The following is a 20,207-nucleotide window of genomic DNA, read 5'->3' as shown; positions in this document are numbered from 1 at the left end:
GGCACAAGTCTGACATTATGGCACAAATTGCTCTCTGTTATCTAGACTCTGCTCGTTAACGTGGGCGCTCAGTAAGAACCAGCACGACAACTCTTCCACCCCGGCCATTACCGACAGCTGACAGGCCAAGGAATCATTACCGAGAGTCATGGCTGGGCCGAGCCCCGTCTGTCTAAGCTGGTGCCTCTCACGCACACCCGGCTCTGCCTGGGGACTAAAGTTATTGCCCTTAGCCTGCCCAGCAGTGTTTTTTTCAGTCAGAAATGAGTGCCCTCAGCGAGGCGCACCGCGGGGAGCGTGTGCAGGACGGGCATTAATCACGCAGCCTGACTTCGGATCTTCTGGTGATTAGTAATTCCCGAACGTGGTCCGCTAGTTGGATTTTGTCCTTCACTTGCCTTGGCCCCATCACGGATTGTCTTTGTCTGCTAACATTACATTTTGAAACTCGGGACGACGGTGAGTGTTCCGTTTCATTTCACTGTCATCCGCCATCTTCTCTTCATATCTTTGTCCTACACCACCCCTCTTGCCCCCACCCTCTTGCAGCCTTTTCTGTTCTCCTGAGCGCAACCAGCCAGGCTCACGACCCTGCCAGACCCCCACCCCAGGTTCCCCCACCCCTCCTTCAGGCTCCCTCCACACCGTCACCGGGCGGTCTGTGCTGCTTGTTGCCTTGTAGGGCTGCAGCGCTGCTTTTCACACACATCTGCTAAAATAACATTCATCACTGCCACTTGGGACCTCCGCTCGGTGCCATCTGCAAGGAGACCCAGGACTGCCAGAGCGCGGATTATGAACACCTTCATGCCCCACTGGCGGGCACTGTGGGACACTTCGCCTTTGTGTCCTTTACATCTTTGCTTCGCTATGGTCTGAGCCACTAGAATTATGCGGCGGGGTGGGGGGGGTTAATTACATGGCATGGTTGACTGTGTGGCAAGAAAGTGTACATTATGCTGTGTTATGCGGTACTTATTTATAGTATTACTTCAATATTTTGTCAAATGTGGAAAATGCGGCAAACCATAGTTATGTGGAAAAAACAAAGTTGTTTCTTTGAAGTGGGCATAGCTCCTCAATAGTGTAGGCAAGCTATAAAACATACCTTGGTGTTTTTCTGTTCGACATACTGCACTCCTCAGTACGTGTTTGGTCAATGCCTGGTGAGGTAGCCCAGAGGGTTGATGCACCAGCTGCAGATCTCAAAGGACAACATTGACTCGCCAGCCTGAATAGCATCCTGTTCTCTGTACTTTTCACGATTCGGCTGTAAAACAGGTAAGCACACACTGAGATGTATACTCGTATGCACTGTGCATGCACTGAGGTAAACACACACAGGTGTATACTCGTGTGCACTGTGCACACAGTCAAAGGTAAGCCCACACGGAGATGTATACTCGTGTGCACCGTGCACACACTCAAAGGTAAACACACACGGTGATGTAAGTATACTCGTGTGCACTGCGCACGCACTCGTATGAACAGTCTGAAAGGTACTCAGACACAGAGGCTGGGGAGTACACGTACGTGAACACACACACAGCCTCAAAGTTAAACACAGATGCAGACGGGGGCGGCACAGGAGCCACACACTCCACACACGCGCTGGGGCCTCACTGGTGAAGTCTTGAGAGGGGGGCCTCAAGATGGAGAGTGCGGCGGCAGAGGGGGACCCCACCCCACCCTCTCATCCCAGCCCTTTCTCCAGCCGGATCAGGTCTCGTTGCTAAGCGCCTCTGAGAGGCCCTTCACTGCGCTCTCAGCACCTCTGTGCACCTCTGGCAGCAGAGGGGAGGGGTGCACCTGGCTTACCCCCCCCTTTACCCCTTCCTCTGGCACCACCACGCTGCTGAGAGCCCCCTCCCACCGACGCACATGTTCAGCAGATTTGTCTGGGTCTCTGGGCTCTATGTGAATGCCCACCCTGCCCTCATCTGTGTGTGCTTCCGTGAGTGGGGGGGGGGGGTCTGTGTGTGGGGGGGTGGGGCAGGTGCGAGTATATATGTGAAGGAGTGTGTGCCTGTCTGTGTGAGCATGAAGTAGAACTGCATGTTTCCTTCTACATGTGTCAGTGTTTGCTTCTGTGTGTGTGTGTGTGTGTGTGTGTGTGTGTGTGTGTGTGTGTGTGTGTGTGTGTGTTTGCTTGCACGCACAAGTATGTGTGTTTTCTTGCACAAGTGTGTGTGTGCCTGTCTGTGTGTGCATGGATATAGAAGTGTTTGTTTCCTTCTGCGTGTTTTTACTTGCACGAGTATGTATGTGTGCGTGTCTGTGTGTGTTTTCAAAGAAACGACCAATGTGCTTCCATCACAAGTGCAGATTAGCACACCACGTTACCCCCATTTCTGGGAGCAACCCTCTTCCCAGAGGTCCCCGCGGTGTAGTATTTATATCCCCTGAAGCCAGGTGTTGGTAAACTCCTCGATCTGATGTTCAGATCTCGCTGCTCAGTACCCACCTCCCACAGCAGACATCCTAGCAGACACACATCACGGAGACGCACCACCAGCTCTCGACGCGCGTCTCTGTGTGTCCATGCGTCATCAGACCTCTGGGCTGCGGCTGTTTATATAGGGGGGGGTGGCGTGCATGCATCGTGGTAGGGCAATCATTATATAAATGTCTATATTTAACAAGCTTGTTTAATAGGGTTGTTCAGTTGTACATAATGTCTTCTTGGTTATATATAAGGTAACAAAAATTCTTAGAACACTTTTTTATTACACTTTTCAACATGCTGTACAGCAGTCACCATGCTGTACAGCATAGCTTATAAACATTAAGGAAAGCCAGTAGCTCTTGCTAAACATTTATAAGGTCCCAAAGGCGAGACCTATTGGCTAAGCCAATGCTTGTTTTTGTTTCTGCGAAGCTCAGTAATAAACCAACAATAGTTTGAAGAGTTGCACTTCGTAGCTCTCTGAAACAAAGGAAATGCAGTGCTAAAGATTAATCACGAAAAGCGATTTATGGTGAACCATGCAAACAACCCTGAACAGCAAATGTGAAATTACAGGGGATTTCGCAAGGTAGAACAATTAAGTAAAACCCTCAGCAGATCTGTTCCAAGCGTGAAATTTATCTTTCGTTGGTTGGTAGACTGTTTTGCCCAAACGTTATGAGATTGCTATAAAGCAGACTTCTTCAAGATCTGATAGAGACTACTACCCGCAGATTCCTTAACGTAGAATTATCCCCAGGCGTGAGATTGGATCCAGAATTTTTTTTGCCACAGCAGCTCTGCGCGCCGGGGGCGGCACCACGCGACTCCGCCCTGACGTTGTCCACAGGCGTGACGTCAGCGAGGTCACATAAGACCCACCCCGGCGCGCTGACGTCAGTTTCCTTCTTTTCGTGCAACGTGGATCCGGAGTGAGTTCCCTTGACCTGTTTTCAGACCTCTTTTAACGCCTTTGCGTTGGGAACAGTGTGCAATGCCTTCGGGTTTCAAGACGTGTGCTTCTTGTACTCGTCTGATGTCGGCGACAGACCCTTACCCTATTTGTATGTGGTGTTTGGGCGAGCACCATGATACTACGGACTGCGACGCTTGTCAGCATCTCAAGCCGAAGTCCCGGCGGGAGCGCTGGATGAAATTGCTTTTGGCCCGCTTGTCCAGATCGGTCTCGTCACAGCGTCCGTTCCCTACCTCGGAAGGGTCCAGAAGCCGCCGATTCCGGCAGCGGCATCGTCCTTCGCCGAGGCCCCATGGACGTTGTTCACCCGCCGGTAAGTCCTGCAGCTTGCCACCGAGGCCTTGTCCTCCTTCTGCAGAGGGTGCTGGTTCCTCTCAGGACGTGCGCCCTCGCCCGTCGCCAACCTATCCGCCGTTTCCTGGCATTGGGGCGACCAGGGCCCAAATGAAGGCCTACGCTACGGCTCTGCAGGCTTCTTTGGGCCCCCCTCCTCTTCATGTGACATGCGCAGATCCCTCGCCATGCGCGGGGCCTTCTGCGGACTCGCCGGCGGCTTCACCCCCGGCGCAGATGAGTTTGGCTTCAGGTGTTGGAGGTGTGGTGTCGTCGAGGCACGGCCCTACGGGGTTCCCCTCTTCGACCCACGGTGTCCCTGCCTCGCCGCAAAACCCCACGCGGTTCCCTGTGGTGTCGCAGGAGGTCACCGGGACTCACAGCTCGTCCCCGAGTCCCCCTCGGTCCTCTGGGCAGGGGGCTGTCTTACCGGAGGTCGAGCCGACACCTTTTCAGCGCCAACTGCTTTCCTCCCCGGCCCTGGCGGTGCCGCGGGTGGAGGCCGGGACCCGGGGCACCTTCTCGAGTCCCTCTCGGTTCTCTGCGCAGGCGCTGCCTCGTCAGAGGTCGAGCCGGTGCCTTTTCGGCGCCGTTCATTGGCCGCTTCGGCACCGACCCCGCTCCTTTCTCCTATGAGGCACGTAGTGGTGGAGGTCGACTCGGCACCCCTGGTGGACACTTCGGCGCCGATCGAGGACACACCGGTGCCCATAGCGGACTCCCCGGCGCCGTACCGACGTCAGATCTTCAACTCTTCTCCGGATGTCCCTTCCTCTCTGGAGGATTGCCGTCTCCTTGTCTCCTCTTCACCGGAGACTGGACGCCGCGTCGTTGCCTTTTCCCCAGCGGCTTCCAGGGTGGGTTCTATGCCATCTCCGCATCCACAGCACTTGCAGTTGATTGCCTCGCAGGCTTCTCCGCCTTCTCCGGAGACCCCTCAGGCCCCTCTCTCGTCCATGGGTCTTCCATCCTACAGGGGCTGTCCGTTTCTTCCTCTAGCCTCAGCACGGGGACGGGCGGCTTAGTTTGCAGCCTTTGCCCACGGAACAGTAGCTCTCTCCCCCACGACGCTCTACGGAAGCGAGTGTAGCCTTTGTCCGGGCCATCTCCACGGCCACCGGCATTTTGCAAATGGGCAACCCGGTCGCTCCCCTCCCAACGTCCCACTTGTTGGAGGTTCTCCACCAGGGCTCTGGTGGAGGGGAGCCACTCCTTCCATTTGAAGCTTCACTCCACAACTCGCTTCTGGGGGTGTCCTGCTACGGGGGATCTGGTGCCTCAGCCGCTCCTCCACCGCCACCGTCCTGCACAGCACGATCCAGTCTGCCTTTTTTCCCACCCATCTGCAAAGAGCCCTGTCCTGCAGGCTGCTTTTCCTTCCTTACCTTCAGTGTTGCTCCCTCCGTCAAGGGAGGCCCAGTGGATGGACTCCTGGGGGCGTAACATTTTCACTTCCACAAGTGCTGCTCTGCGCGCGCTCAACACACTGTGTGTTGGCCAGGGCTACCTCCGACCTATGGGATTCCGCGAAGTCCCTTCTGTCTCGCACCCCCACGAAGGTGCCCGCGCTGGTCTGCGGCCCCATGTGCTGGATGGTCGGGAGTTAGCTGCATTTATTCTCCGTTCGGCCTTGGATGTCTCTGATTCTCTCGCCCGCGCTATGGCGAGTTCTGTGGCCCTCCGCCGCCATGCTTGGTTGCGGAATAGCGTCTTTCCGGAGAATATTCGGGAGCGTCTTCTTGACCTGCCTTTTGATGGGATTCTTTTATTTAACACCCACGCGGACTCCGCTATTCAACGACTCCTTGCGGGGCTCTGTCCTCCTCCTCCCCCTCCGTAAGCTTCGGCTTGTCGGTCCTCAGGTGTCTTATGGGAGGCATTTCTCCCACCTTTCTCTCTGAGCCTAGTGTTTCGGTTGGCCCGTCTGTGTGCTGTGTGTGGCTTGGAATGCCTTCAGGGCCCTTAAGTTGGCCCCTCTGTACTTTTGGCTGCTGGTACAGGCCTTCAGCTTTTGTGGTGTGTGAATTTTGGCTGTTAATGAAGACGTATAGGTCCTCAGGTTGGACCATCTGTGTATTTTTTGGCTGATTGGTAAGCCGCCTGTGGTGATACCCACAGGTCTTTTATGTTCTTGACCTCTGCTGCGGGTTTTCCTAAGAGGTGTTCCCCTCTTGTTTTGGGACGTGTCATACCCTAGGTGGGGTACTTGTAGGCTATTGTATAGCTCTGTCCTAAGCTGAGCGGGTGTGGATACATTCTCGGGTTCCTCACGTTTCCTGGCGTCACTGTATACCGCTTGGTGTGGTCTTTTTTCTTCCGCCTTAGCGCAGCTTGCGCTGCTCCAGGTTCTGTCCTGCTCAGTATCCAATGGTGTTTCTATCCTTCCTCTACAGGGCTTGTCTATCGTACGTTTTGCCCTTTATTCCTGCGGGCTATCTGCTTCTGTGCATTTTGCCTTCCCTCTTCAGCCTTTAGATCGCCAGACCGACTTTTGTCATCCTGTCTACGGTGTCGTGTCTTGGTGTTTCCACCTTATTTTCCGACGTTTCGGCCTGATCCTCTGCCTTGTGTTCCAGGGGGGCTAGGATTTTCCTGGTGTTCTCCTGTGTTCTGGTTGACAGCTTAGGTCTGATCTACATATTCTCGCTTCCCGGGGGCCGCTTCGTTCCCCCCGCCCCCACCCCGTCCTGGCTGCTTCTTGGGGGGATTCTTTTCCTCCTTATCTTCTGGCCGGTCCCACATCTCTTCGTGGGCCGTGTTGTGCCACTGGGACGGTCCTTCTCTGGGGCTTGTTCTGGGGTTCCCTTGCCTCTGTCTTCGTCTTGCGCTCAGCTGTTCTGGGCACACTACTTCATAGTATTTACCAGCGGCCTGCTGCGCACGCCTGGTAGTTATGGTCCACCTCCGTGGGCCTCGGTGTGTACCCGTGTGCTCCTGACCCTTGCTTTGCTGGAGCTTTGCGCGACTGTGTCTTCCTTCTCACATCTGCACTTATCGGCTGTGGGGCCGTTCCTGCCTTGTCCCCTGCCTCGGGCTGATGCCCGTTCAGCTGTCCCCTTCGCTGTGTGTGTTCGTTCTCCTGAGGCGAGCTCTGCCTCCTTTCCACCTCTTCTCCTTGGATTTTGCGGGTGGTTCTTTTCTTCCTCTGGTACTCTCTCGGTGCCGTCTGTCCCTCTGGGTTTTTCTGGCGGATGCCCTTTGCCCCTCGGGTAGGCTTGTGGTATCCTGCCCTTCCCTTGTCCTTGTTCTTGCTTACTTCTGCTTGGTGGGGGCTGGGCCATCCTTCTTGTCCCCATGACACATCCCCTGTTGGGGCCCTGTGTTCTTCCAAGCTGATGAGGTTCTCTCGCAGACCCTCCTCCCCTCTGGGTATGGCTAGGGTATCTATTCTATGTTAAGCAATCTGCGGGTAGTAGTGTCTATCAGATGTACAAGTTACTTACCTTTGGTAACAATGTATCTGGTAGAGACGATTCTAGCCTCAGATTCCTTCACGGCCTGCCCTTCCTCCCCGTTCTGCGAGGACCTTTCAGCTGGTCTTCTGAACTCTCCTCCCTCTGGGTGGCTTTGTCTTCTCTTTCACTTCCTCCTTGGCAGAATGCTTTGTTCTGTTTATTTGTTCCACTCCTTCCTTTCTAGTAATTGGACGGTAGGTTCATGTGTACTTCTGCATCCCTACACCCTGGTTTTCCAGTGTAGGGCCTACTTATAATCTTCTCCCTTGCTTCATTGATTGGGGTTTCTGACTCCCCTGTAGTCCTCTGGGTTGGGGTCTCTTGGCTGTGCCTCAGCCTTTAGTTCTTTACAGGGGATACAACACTCCTTGATGGTGTTGTCTTGGGGTAATTTGTCGTTACTCCTCTGTTCCGGACTTGTTGCCCTTCACTGTTCTAGATTGGGGTTGCAGACTTTGTCGTCTGCTACGACATTTTTCACATGTTTTTCTGTCACCAGAGAGGATATCGCCTTCGCTTTGCAGGGTTGCTTCTCAGAGCGGTGCTCTGTTCTTTCCCTTCCATGACTTTCCGTAACGCAGCGCTTGGCACTGTCCCTAATGGGTGCTGTTCCTCACCATTCGCTTCTTCCCTTTCTGTTTCACTGATTTGTTTCGCACACTGTTCCCATACTTTCACAGTTGTGTTTGTGATGGCTCTGCGTTGTGGCGTGGAAAAGTTCTCTGAAGAAAACTGACATCAGCACGCCGTGGTGGGACTTATGCGACCTCGCAGACGTCAACGTCAGGGCAGAGTCGCGTGGTGTCACCCCCGGTGCGCAGAGATGCTGTGACAAAAAAAATCCGGATCCAGTCTCACGCCTGGGGATAATTCTACGTTAAGGAATCTGCGGCTAGAATCGTGTCTACCAGATACATCGTTATTGAAGGTAAGTAACTTGTACGATAAGTAGGGTAATTTAGGCCCGTGCACTTGAAATGTTCTGTTATCATTCTGTGTCACTTAATCGGGTCTCTGTTTTCTTATACCCAATGAATGAGGCGAGGAGCCTTCTTGCTTCCTAAGCAGTAAACGAAACAATGCAATGTTCTGCTCAATCGTATTTGAGCTGAATGCACAAATATAGCATATGCAACATCTAAAATCTTCCCCAGGATTAATCTTTTCAACACGCTTACTTGCAAATCTGTATTTTTATCATTGCAAGATGTGTGACTGGATTCTCATTCCGTTGTCTTTAGAAGTGGTTGTGAAAGGTATGTTATCGATAGCTGCTACAGAGGAATATATGTCTTTTTGGCCATTGGTTCTCATAACGCAGCAGGCCTGTTCATAAGAATAGAACCTGTTTTCTACAACATTTATAGGATATTGTGATAAATTAGTTTATTTCAGTATTTCAGAGCATTTCAAAATAACTTTAGGGGTTCCTACGTCGATTGTAAAACTGATAGAACCATTTTGTAGTAGTTATAATTTATGTAAATTATGTTTCCCTAACTGTTCCAAATTGTTTTTATTTCAGTCAGAAATTGGTTTTGGAAAACTAGAGACCTACATCAAACTTGACAAACTGGGGGAGGTGAGTAATTCTACCAAGTGATGTACGTATTCCTGCATGCATATAGCTTAAAAATAGATCAGTAAAGATGTCGATATAACATTATAATGTATGTGCTTTAACATTGTGTGAGAATATGGCAATCACTCAACAAACGTTAATTAAACAAACATGGGGACAAAAAACCTTCAGTTGCCTAAGTAACTCCTTCATTACGGTCTCAAGTTACCTAATTTTCAAAAAGGATGCTAAGAAACAACTTCCTAAGGGAAAAATCCTAATGATTCATGGCACTGACAGTATACTCGTACCATAGCTAGTATTCCTGGACCAACATGCATCTTCCACGTCCCATAGCCACCCAACTCTGAGCTCTGTGCTCTCCCGAGACCCCAATCTTGCAGCCACACTGGGCACATACATACTTTACTCAGCTTTGATACCCTCTTTAACACCCCACTAACCTAACACAGTTTCTTTGTTCTGTCCGTTCTCCTACTCCCAACATGCATTAAACCTATGTTTGAAAGCACCCAGAAGTGGTCACAAGGTGTCATATTTGTTGCTTTGGAAAATGCCTCAATAAAATCAATAGAGGACTATCAAGCAAAACAAAAATTGGAGTATTTCACAGCTGTCAATGAGTGAACCATTTCACACTATGAGGAGAGAGCAGCCTTGTGTGCACTACATAACAGAGCGATGTTAAATCCTCTTTTCTGATAATTGATCTGTAGTGTGCCCCTTGAGCTGCATTGTATTTCTAATGTTCTGTTTCTTGTATTCTTCAAAAGCATGGTCTCTTAACATTGTTTCTTCATTTGCCTGATTCCAGTAAGGTGGAAACTCTAACTGGCACCAAATGAAAGTAGCTTCATAACCTATTTATCAAGAAAGTAAAGGGACGTAAAGTTTTGCTTCATAGGTTTCATTGCCTAAACTTGCCATGGTGTTTTCTTGTTCAACAGGGAACATATGCAACAGTTTACAAGGGCAGAAGTAAACTGACAGATAATTTGGTTGCATTGAAAGAGATTCGACTAGAGCATGAAGAAGGTGCCCCATGTACAGCCATCAGAGAAGGTGAGATATTCTTGCTTATGTTTGCAGAACATTTATGTGGAAAATGTTGCTAGCACAGCTATGTTAGTTCAGCATCATAGGATCTTAACTGATAGTTTACCTTAGTGCTGGGTCCTTGTAAAACGTAAATTCCAAGTTTAGAATATATGTAAGAGTTCTATGACAATGAGGTGAAAAAAACGGCATTTTCCCAGATGCAGACAAACTTTCAAGTGTCTAGAAGGCTATTTGTTCTCCAAAATCTTAATTCAATTTATTTTTGATAATACATAAGCCAGTGTAGGCTGAATGTAATGTAGTACTGAACATATGCACTGTTCCTTAAAGAGCAAGACATTTCCATCTCCTAGCATGCCAAGTACTGGCCGTTGGCTCACCACTTGCATTCTGAGAAGTTCTCAGAGTAATGCTCGTTTTTTGTCACCCAATTTTGTGAGGCTTGTACCCAGAGTTACGGTTTTTCTTTCTTCTGTCAACATTTGATATGCCCCTGAAGTTTTTCCACCTTCTTTTTACAAATTTGAAGAGAGAGATGTTCTCGCTATACCGTCACTCTTTATGAAGTGCCCCTCCTGATGAAAGTGAAGGCTGCCTCAGACTCGCATGATTTATGAATGGTCTGCCTTCTTCATGCACATTGAATGAATGTGAAGTTTGCCAGAAAATGTTGAAGGTCAGAGAATGTGTTCCAAAGGTAGTAAAACACACGTTGCTTAGGGATATAGGTAGGGCATGGAAAGACCCAGCTCCGCCCAAATTGGGAACATGGAGGGCGAGTCTCGATTGGTGTATGAGCATGGAGCAACCTATGTTCAAGGCACGGGGTTGCCCGCAGAAACACTTCAAAATGTGGAAACGCTGAGCAGATTTTCGAGGTCTTATTTTAGAACCCCCTCCACCATGCATTACTGATTTGGAAACTTCTGGATGATAGATCAGGGGGACGAGAGACAAAACGGGGGCCTGCATTTTATGGGAATTGGCGTGCAATGTATATTAAACAGATTACTGTATTGTTCATGGCACACTTGGTTGTAAAGTTATGGGCTGCTGTTTACAAGCCCGAAATGTTTATTTGCGTATTTTGTAGATGTCATATGAAAGTCACCAGTCTTATTCGTACAATTCTGATCAAAACTAACTGTATTTCTCCTGCTCACGATGTGGCTGTCTTATCTGCTGACTTAATAAAAATTTGTTTTTTTGAAAAAACGACACGTTGCACAAAGATAGGCGACTTACTTGTTAAACAGGCTAATATTTTTGAACAAATTAAGGCACACTATAGCATAGGGTAAAAGGAAAGGTTCAGGTATGTACAGATAATGCATTGAGCACTATCCCAGAGACTAAGGCAGCTGTCACTCGTCCACTTAGAAAAACTGGTGCATAATGGGACAGATTATTCCCATCTTATTTTCAGGATTCATTAACTTCTCTTACAAGGTGCTTCCCAGCCAATGGTTGGTTTCAACACAAATGGGAAGCAGCACCAGGCCAGATCCTCATGATACGCAATGGAATATAATTTTGAATAATATGTGTAGGGGAATTTAAAATTTCATAGTAAACATGAAGGAAAGTTTCTATTCTATTAAGGACACGGAGGCGAGGATTATGCTGTTATTTCCATTTCCAACGGTCTTCAACAACAAAAGACTATCTTTCCCAGGATGCCCAGAACAGGTCACCCAGGGTCAGCCAATCTACAGTATGAAGGCTTGTCTGTCCATAACCACATCTGCTTTTTCGACTGCACCCGAAGCTTTAGTCTGTTATCCTTTATTCCATTTTAGAATTTTCCGCAGCAGAAACAAGCCAAAATAGGCCCACATGAAATTGAACGTTTACAAATTCTTACAAACAGGTAATGAGATAGTAGACGATGACCGTCAAACCAAGAGTAACCAGAAACCTTGAACAGTCTCACTACGCAACACCAACTTGTATCCCCAGTGAAAAAAATTCAAAATACTTCTACCTTACAAAGAACTGCCAAACTGGGATCATATTGGGCAGAAAAGCAAGGAGCCTCAGGAAATTTGAGTGGGAATAATCCTCACCTCCATGTCCTTAATAGAGTTAAAACTTTTCTTTATGTTTACTAGGATATTTTATATTCTATGTCAGGACAGGAGGCAAGGATTATGAGCTTATCCGCCACCAAAGACGTCATATCCAAGAAAGACTTGAAATAGAAATGCTTGAATATAGAATAGGATGACCAGTCCGCTGCATTAATGATGTCCTCCAGACGAGTCCCAAGAGAAAAAGCTTTCAAGGCCATTGCACCTCTTAACGAATGGGCTCCAAAGTCTGATATATCAATACTCGCTTCCTGCATATCCCAACGGATCCAGCGAGCAATGGCGGAAGGAGTGACCGCTTTCAAAGGTTTCTTGAGGGAGATTAACAACTGCCGCTTCCCATGTGGACTGAACTCAGTTATATTCTCATAAGCCTTGAGTCACCTTGCCACACACGACTTAAGTGCCCTGTCGAAAGCTGGGTAAGAATTCACTCTAGAGTTTGTCTTTGTTTGCCGGGTATATAGATGGAAAACTCATGGGGGATAAAAACTCTCCCAGAGATTTCCAAAGCTCTCACATCTCACATCTGCCTACAATACACCAGACATAAAAGCATGGCGAGTTTTGCCAACAGGTCCTTTCGCTACAAATACCTGTTCGATTGCCAGGCTTTGTAAAGATTCAGGACCTTATTAACGTCCCAAAGACAAGAATGCCGAGGCTCTGGTGGAAGAGCCAAGCATATTCCTCATCAACTTGCATAGCAATGGATATTCCCCCACAGAACCCTGAATAGGAAGATGTCCTGCAGAAACTGTTGGAACTGTAGGAATTCACTGTACGATATGCCAAACCCTGGGCAGCCAGAGACCACTTCGCACCCCTAGGGATCCTGGTTGTTCCCAAGACACTAGCTGACCCATCTGGCCCAAGCAGATCTGTAACGTTTGTTTGTTCTATTCGTCTAGGCTGCCGAGAGCATTAGCTCGGCCTCTGAAAAAAGGCCTGGGACTCTCCAGCATCAACGGAAATCCGCCAAGCCAAAAGGGACAAGAGGCCCTGAAGGACTAACAGGTGATGATCGCCCAGAGGACCCGAAGGGCATCTGGAACGCGGGTTAGAAGGATTGAAAAATCCCAGGAAAGTTCCAGAAGAACTGGAAACCACACTTGAGATCTCCAAAATGTCCTGATCAGCAACACTCTCTTCCTCTGCCTTCAGATCTGAGCCGACATCCTTATTATCATTGCAATGGGGGGGAAGCATACCCCGACTCTTCTGCCCAGTCCTTTAGGAAAGCATCTGTGGCCAATGCCAAAAGGTCTGACTTCCAGCTGAAATACCTGGGAAAGCTGTTAGTCTAGCTGGGAATCAAAGCACTGCAGCCCACTTTGTCCTTCGTCCAACACTTGATGGCAAAGGACCCTGCTATCAACTCCAGGCAGTTATGGAGGAAGAGTTCGTCCATGGACCACTTTCCTCCTGTAAAGGAGTTCCCACCCGCCCCACCAACTGGCTCCCCATCTAATTCTATCACTATGTCCGGGTCTGAGCCGAAAATGGCCTGACTGTCCCACGCCTGCATGTGGTCGCGCCACCATCTGATCTCTTCTTTGAATTCTGTAAGCAGAATCCGCTAAGACTACTGCAGGCCCCAACTGAGGTGAAAAGCTTTGAGATGCTGGAGGGCCCTATAGTGAAGAGGACCCAGGAATATTGCTTGTATAGACGCAGACAGAAGCCCCACAATCTGTGCCACCTGGCGGAAAGAGGTCATTGGTCTGGACAATGTCTGCCTCAATTCCCTGCGCATCTTTGTGATCCGAGCTGGGAGGCTTAGGGTCTTCTCCACTGAATCTATGACGAACCCAAGGAATGTTGTCAGCCTGGAAGGAGTCCGTTGCGGCCACAAAAGCTAAGCCCTGCAACAGATCCAGTGCCATCTGTAACTGTCTCATCAGATTTGCTGGACACTAATCTAAAATTAGGAGATCGTCTAAGTAAATAATCAAGCAGAGGCCTCTCGCTCTGAGATTTTCCACCACAGGCTTGAGCACCTTGGTGAAACACCAAGGAGCCAAAGAGAGATGGAAAAGAAGCATGGCGAACTCGTATACATGATCCCACCACCTGAACTGTAGAAACCTGTGGTGAGGGGGGGATAGATGGGAACCGCCAGGTAAGCGTCTTTGAGGTCCAGACACACCATCCAATCGCCGGGACGCAAACGATCGTGCAACAGATGGATACCCTCCATCTTGAAGTGGCAGTAGATCAACCACCCTTTGAATTCTCTGAGGTTTATCACTGGGTGCTGCCCACCATCTGCCTTGTCCACCCAAAAAATGTTGCTCAGGAAGCCCAGAGGGTACAGTAAGGTCTCGGTGATCGCTCCTTTTTGCAGTAGATCTGCTAGATCCGCAACCTCGCGATTTATTAGGGCTACCCAATCCTCTGCAAAAATCAGCACACGCGGGCGGGATTCCTGAACTAGCGACCCATAAAACTCTATACTAAACCTCTGAATGGTCTGGAGTACACCGGCATCCCAAGTAAGAATTTCCCATTCATGAACGAAAAGAGACAGCTGACCTCCCACTTTTAGTTGGAAAGAAAGACAAACCCTCACCTGCATTGGATTGAAGCTGTCCTCTAGCTGAGCCTCTGGAGCCGCGGCCGCAATGACCGCTGCGAGACTGGAAGAATTCGCCTGGGCTGCTCCTGGAACGTCCTGAATCCTTTTGTAGGGACTTGCGTGTAGAAGCGGGCGACTGTGCGCCCCCTACCACAATCTGTCCAGAAAAAAATGCACAGGTTGAAGATTTCCGTGATCAACGCATGTGCATTGTAGAGGGAGGTGAAGGTTGCAGCGTACCTGGCGAGTTCTTAAATGAAGAGCTGAGCAGGGCCGCTCTTTTGACAGGGTGCTGGTTTGCGTTCCAAACGGCACGCTGCACTCAACCAGACAGTGACTCCAGCGAAACCGGATTGCCAGAGACCTAGCCCTCCTCCACCAGGTCCAACGTTTTAGTGAGGGGACCGTAGATGTCTGACAGCTTGTCGTGGCAAGCGTCCCAGGACCTATCTATCCCCTTCTTGGGATTCCTGATCTATTTTTAGAGAGAGGTGGCCATACAGGGGTCCAACTCTGGCATCCATGCTAATTTGCCAGGAAGGAACAGACAAGGACATTCTGCCCGAAGACACGCCCTCACCTCCTTATCCAATGGTTTCCGGAGGCAGCTAGTCACATATTTGGAGTACTTGGAGAACTTCTCTGAAGGACCCACTCTGCCAAGCAGGGGTGTACTAGATCTTCGGGATCCAACATGTCTGAGGAGCCCTGGTCTCGCGACGGATGAGGGACCGCTGATAGCAAGGGGTGCCAGGGCCTAAAGACCCCGGCTTCATCAGGAGAATCACCCTTGTAGTCATTCTCCCCAGCTTCCAGGCTGAGGGAGAAATCACTGGCCATATCCTGCAAGGATCGGGTGAAGCCAGGGTTGGTGGACGAGGAAGAAATACCTTCTTAAAGTACTGAAAAGCCTGAGGTCCATTCCTGACTCAGCTTTGCGCTTAGGCGCTCCCCTTGTTATGGAGGGAGCCCCCAATGAGTGACCGTCCGTATCCGCCTGGGAGGGCACGCAGGCAAATGCGAGCTCCATAATGCAGCGCGCAAAGGGCCCCATGGCCGCAGCCACCGCCTGATAGATGGAGGCGTCCACCACCTCCCAAAATTTATCGTCCAGTGGAAGGACCTGCTGTGGTTCTTCCTTAATATACTCCTCCATGAGCGTTTAAGGGCTGAGGGAACTCAGAGCGTAAGTACACTACAAACGAAAGGCAACAGCCTGGTAAGGGACTGCAACAATTTGAATGCCCAGTTCATGCTGGATACTTGACCCAAGTCAGTTACAAATAGTCAAAGGCAGAGAATGGAGACTGGAGACCAGCCTGGATTTGGGTGCACGAAGCGCAAAGAAGTCGGCTCTTTCCTGGGGAAGACTCACTCTAATAGTCAAAGGGTATCTTTACTCCTGGCCCCTGCCCCAGAACAGTTAGGTGGTGGAGCGCAAACACTCAAACAATATGGCAATTAATATACAGACCCGTGGGTTGGTTCCACAGGCGTCAGGCTGTTCAAAGGGTGCTTCTACAGATCCATAATCACGGGTATCTGGGCTTTCGGAGGCTCGGGGGAGACGTGGGACGCAGCTCGTCAATTTCATTCACTTCTGAGAGCGAGTGCGTCCTTTCGTGGAGCAGCGAGACATTCCGACCCACTCCAGCGTCCTCTAGCGACGCACAGGCCTCACCACACTCTTGCGGTCTGAGACAAAGAAGCATGCTGCTAGTGGAGTGTGTTACCGAACGCTCCTGTGGCCTGCAATACCGCTCATAAGCTGTAAGAGAAAAACGCACCTAAAGGCAATAAAGCAATGTTAAGCATGCAGCATGACAACACACAGCTAAAAAACCAAGCAATATTAAGCATGCAATATATATAAGAGCACAAAAGGAAAACAGTTCCACCGGCGTCAGGCTGTTCTAAACGTTCTTCTACAGACCCGTAATCACGGGTGTCTGGGCTTACAAAGGCTCGGGGGAGACGCAGGCACCGCGGGGAATGCAGCTAGTCAATTTCACTCACTACCGAGAGCAAGAGCGTCCCCTCGTGGAGCAGCGAGATGTTCCGACCCACGCCTGCGCCCTCTAGCGACGAACAGGCCTTACCGCACTCTTGCGGCCTGAGACAAAGGAGCATGCTGTGAGTGGAGTGTGTTACCGAACGCTCCTGCAGCCTGCAATACCGCTCGTAAGCTGTAAGAGAAAAACGCACCTAAAGGCAATAAAGCAATGTTAAGCATGCAGCATGACAACACACAGCGAAAAAACAATCAATGTAAAGTCTGCAATATATGTATAAGAGCACAAAAGTATTGAATACGCAACTCGAAGACTTTGATAACAATGTACTTTATTGTAGTATTCGCCAACACAAACTCCGGAGGCGGAGTAGAAGTAACATCCGATGGGTTAAGTGATCAGCTGTCAACTGTCAGCCGACAGATGGCAGCTGATGACGTCACAGCTGATACGGCGTATCAGCTGGGACAACATAGAGCAAATTACGGTGTCCGCGCAGGGACACAATATGGAAACACAACACATCCTTCACCCTAGGGAAACAAAGGGAGGAAGGGGGAAAACATAAACAGGGGACAATGTTCACTCACAAATATAATCTCTTAATTTAGCAGGCGGACCAAGTAGTCTATCAGCCCTGCTAGTCGCTACCGGTATATCATTGTCCAAAACCGGTGGCACTGGCAACCTGCGTCTGATCCTGTCATCCTTAGCCTGGGGATTGGGTCTCTCAACATGTCCAGAAGGAGCACCCTCGCCCTGGTCGCCACTGGAAGTAGGATCCATTGGCATATCGCACTCAAAGTCACAGTCATGCGCCCGCTTTCGCAGGGCTTTGTCCATAGGTTCCTGCCCGGAACCGCTGGCTGGTTCTTCAGAACTGTAGGTGTCTGAATCATTCCAAGGGTGTCTAAAAGCTGACAGATTGGAAAAGTGCCACACCTTTCCATCACTAAGAAGAGCAGAATTGCAAAACACCTCATGGACTCGCAAAGGAGGGGTGTATTTCTCTTGACCTTTTGCGATATGACCGCTCTTTTTAAGAACCACAGGTTTGCTTCCATGCGTTTTGTCATAGTATTCTTTTACTTTAGCTTGTGACTTCAAAAGCTTATCATGAACCAGTTTTGATGACCAACCCACATTGTCCTTTGACAACGGTGTCCTCCCACGCATAAGTTCAAAAAAGCTGTGTCCCTTTGTCTCACATGGGGTGATTCTATAAGCCCAAACAGTCTTTAGTTTTTCAGATCTCCACTGTAGTCCGTTGCTATTGGCAATCTGTATTATGCCTTTAATTACCCTGTTGAATCTCTCAACAGCCCCATTACCTGCTGGGTGGTAGACAGATGTTGTCTTGTGGTTAATATTGTTTTTCAAAATTTAATTTTTGAAAATGTCTCATGTAAATTGAGTACCATTATCACTTAAGATTTGTTTTGGTAGACCTTCACGACAGAAAACGCTATCCATCAACTTTACAATGTTCAATGCCTCCGGGTTTTTGGTGAATTTTACTTCTGGCCATTTTGAAAAATGATCTATTATGACAACAACATACCATTTTTCTTGACCTTCAGATATTGGACCCATAGGGCCTCATGTAGGTAGCCAAATACCGGTCGGTAACGGCCGATTTTCGGTAATCATACCGTTACCGACCGGTATTTTGGCTATTGGTATGTAGGGGGACAAGTTTTGCTTTCGGAATTTACCGAATCGGTAAAATTACCGATTCGGTAATAATACCGAATCGGTAATGTTACCGAATCGGTAACTTTTCCGAATTGGTAATTTTACCGATTCGGTAAATTCCGAAAGCAAAATCGAGATGTAGGGGGAGTGTGTGGGTGTGTTTAAGAGTCGGTATTTACCACGAACTTATAGTTGGTGGTAAATAATTAATGTATGTGTTGAAGCATTTTTACGCGCGTAGCAGTGTGCAATGTGGCATACATACATGCCCTTAGGGCATGTATGTGTGCCACATGTGCACACATGGCCGAATCAGGGGTGCAACAGGGTGTCAATGTGACACCCTGCCACCCTTGCATGTTCTCCACAATTACCGAATCGGAATTTACCGATTCGGTAATGAGGCATACCTTCCCCTCAATGGGAAAGTATGCCTCATTACCGAATCGGTAAATACCGATTCGGTAATTACCGAATTGTAACGAATCGGTAAAAATTACCGACTCATTACCTACATACGAGTTACCACTTCTAAAATACCGATTCGGTACGGCTCGGTATTTAAGAAGTGGTAACTGGTATGCTACCTACATGAGGCCCATAATGTCTATTCCATTTCCCAAGGCATGCTTGGGCTGGTTAATGGTTGGAGAGGCGGTCTGAACGTTACCTGTGCTTTGTCAGATGTCATACAAAGAGCACACACTCTCACTGTACGTTCAATTTCCAGATTGACTCCTGGCCACCAGTACATGTTTTTAACCCTCCCCTTCATTTTGATTATGCCTAAATGCCCTTCATGACAGTTTTAAAAGTTTACATCGGATCTTGTGGGAAGGTACAAATTTTCCACTCCTGAGGAGGAAACCATCCTCATACGACAATTCATTTTTAACCTCCCAAAACGCTTTGAGTTGTTCATTAAGCTTATTCTTTGTGCACCAGCCTTCTTTCAGAAGTTGTATGACTTGCATTATGGTGCTGTCATGTTCTTGCTCCATGAACCATTCATCCCTAGATATGCAACTGTCCTGTTCCAACACGGCTGCAATAGCATTCTCTTCAACATCGGAAAATGTATCACTAATAGGATGATCTATAGGCATTCTACTTAGGAAGTCTGCAACAACGTTTTTGATTCCAGGAACATACTCAATTTCATACATGAAGTCAAAAAGGCGTACAGAAAGTCTGGCTCTGTGCATAAGGTGACTTTGCGGCCCCACACAAAATGCCTGAAGTGTTCCAAAGCCCACACACAAGCCAGGGCTTCCAGCTCAATCACCGAAAAGTTCTCTTCAGAGGGAGTGAGAGAGCGTGATGCGAAAGCTATGGTGTATTCTACACCCATGGAGTCTTTTTGTGAGAGCACAGCACCTAACCCTTTGTTGCTCGCATCTGTCACAAAGCTCCTAAGTGAAATATCAAACCTTTTAGAGGTAGAGCAGAGCACATATCTTTTTTATATTTCTGAAAATCCTGTCAGTCATCAGTCCATGCAAATGTATTCTTCAATTTGAGGAGTTGCCTCAATTCATAAGTTTTGTGTGAGAAGTTTCTTATAAACCTTGCATAAAACTCCACCATTCCCAAGAATGATCTTAATTCATCTTTGTTGGTGGGGACCGGCGAGTCCATGATGGCATCCATCAACTCTTTTTTTTAGGGCTAATACCATCACCTGTAATTTGATGTCCAAGGTAGTTGACCGTGTTGCATCCAAATTTGCATTTATGATATTCAGCAGTTAATCCTTTTCCATTTAATATTTCAAGAACCTGCCTCACTTTTTTGTCATGCTTTGTTTTTGTTCTTCCCATGACCAGAATATCATCTTGAAAAATTAAGATGTCTGGGATTCCATCAAACATGTTCTGCATTAGCCTTTGGAACATTGCAGCTGCAGAGGCCAGACCAAATGGGACACGTGTGAATCTGTAGCATTTGAACGGTGTAATGAACGTTGTGAGTTTTTTACTTT

At 48.6% G+C, this 20,207-nt stretch overlaps 1 protein-coding gene across 4 annotated transcripts in view; it reads left to right on the top strand.

Annotated features, from left to right (window-relative positions):
• Positions 1 to 20,207, top strand: part of LOC146797742 (cyclin-dependent kinase 17-like) — a 655,932-nt gene that overhangs the window by 372,412 nt on the left and 263,313 nt on the right. For all 4 annotated transcript variants that reach the window (XM_085624901.1, XM_085624900.1, XM_085624902.1 and 1 more), the window contains 2 exons: positions 8,736 to 8,792; positions 9,740 to 9,854. In XM_085624901.1, the coding sequence (XP_085481027.1) occupies positions 8,736 to 8,792; positions 9,740 to 9,854 (172 nt within the window). The remainder of the gene's footprint in view (positions 1 to 8,735; positions 8,793 to 9,739; positions 9,855 to 20,207) is intronic.

Source organism: Triturus cristatus, chromosome 9, assembly GCF_964204655.1.
Source record: "Triturus cristatus chromosome 9, aTriCri1.1, whole genome shotgun sequence".
Lineage (NCBI taxonomy): Eukaryota > Metazoa > Chordata > Amphibia > Caudata > Salamandridae > Triturus > Triturus cristatus.
This window is presented reverse-complemented; position numbering and strand designations above follow the sequence as displayed.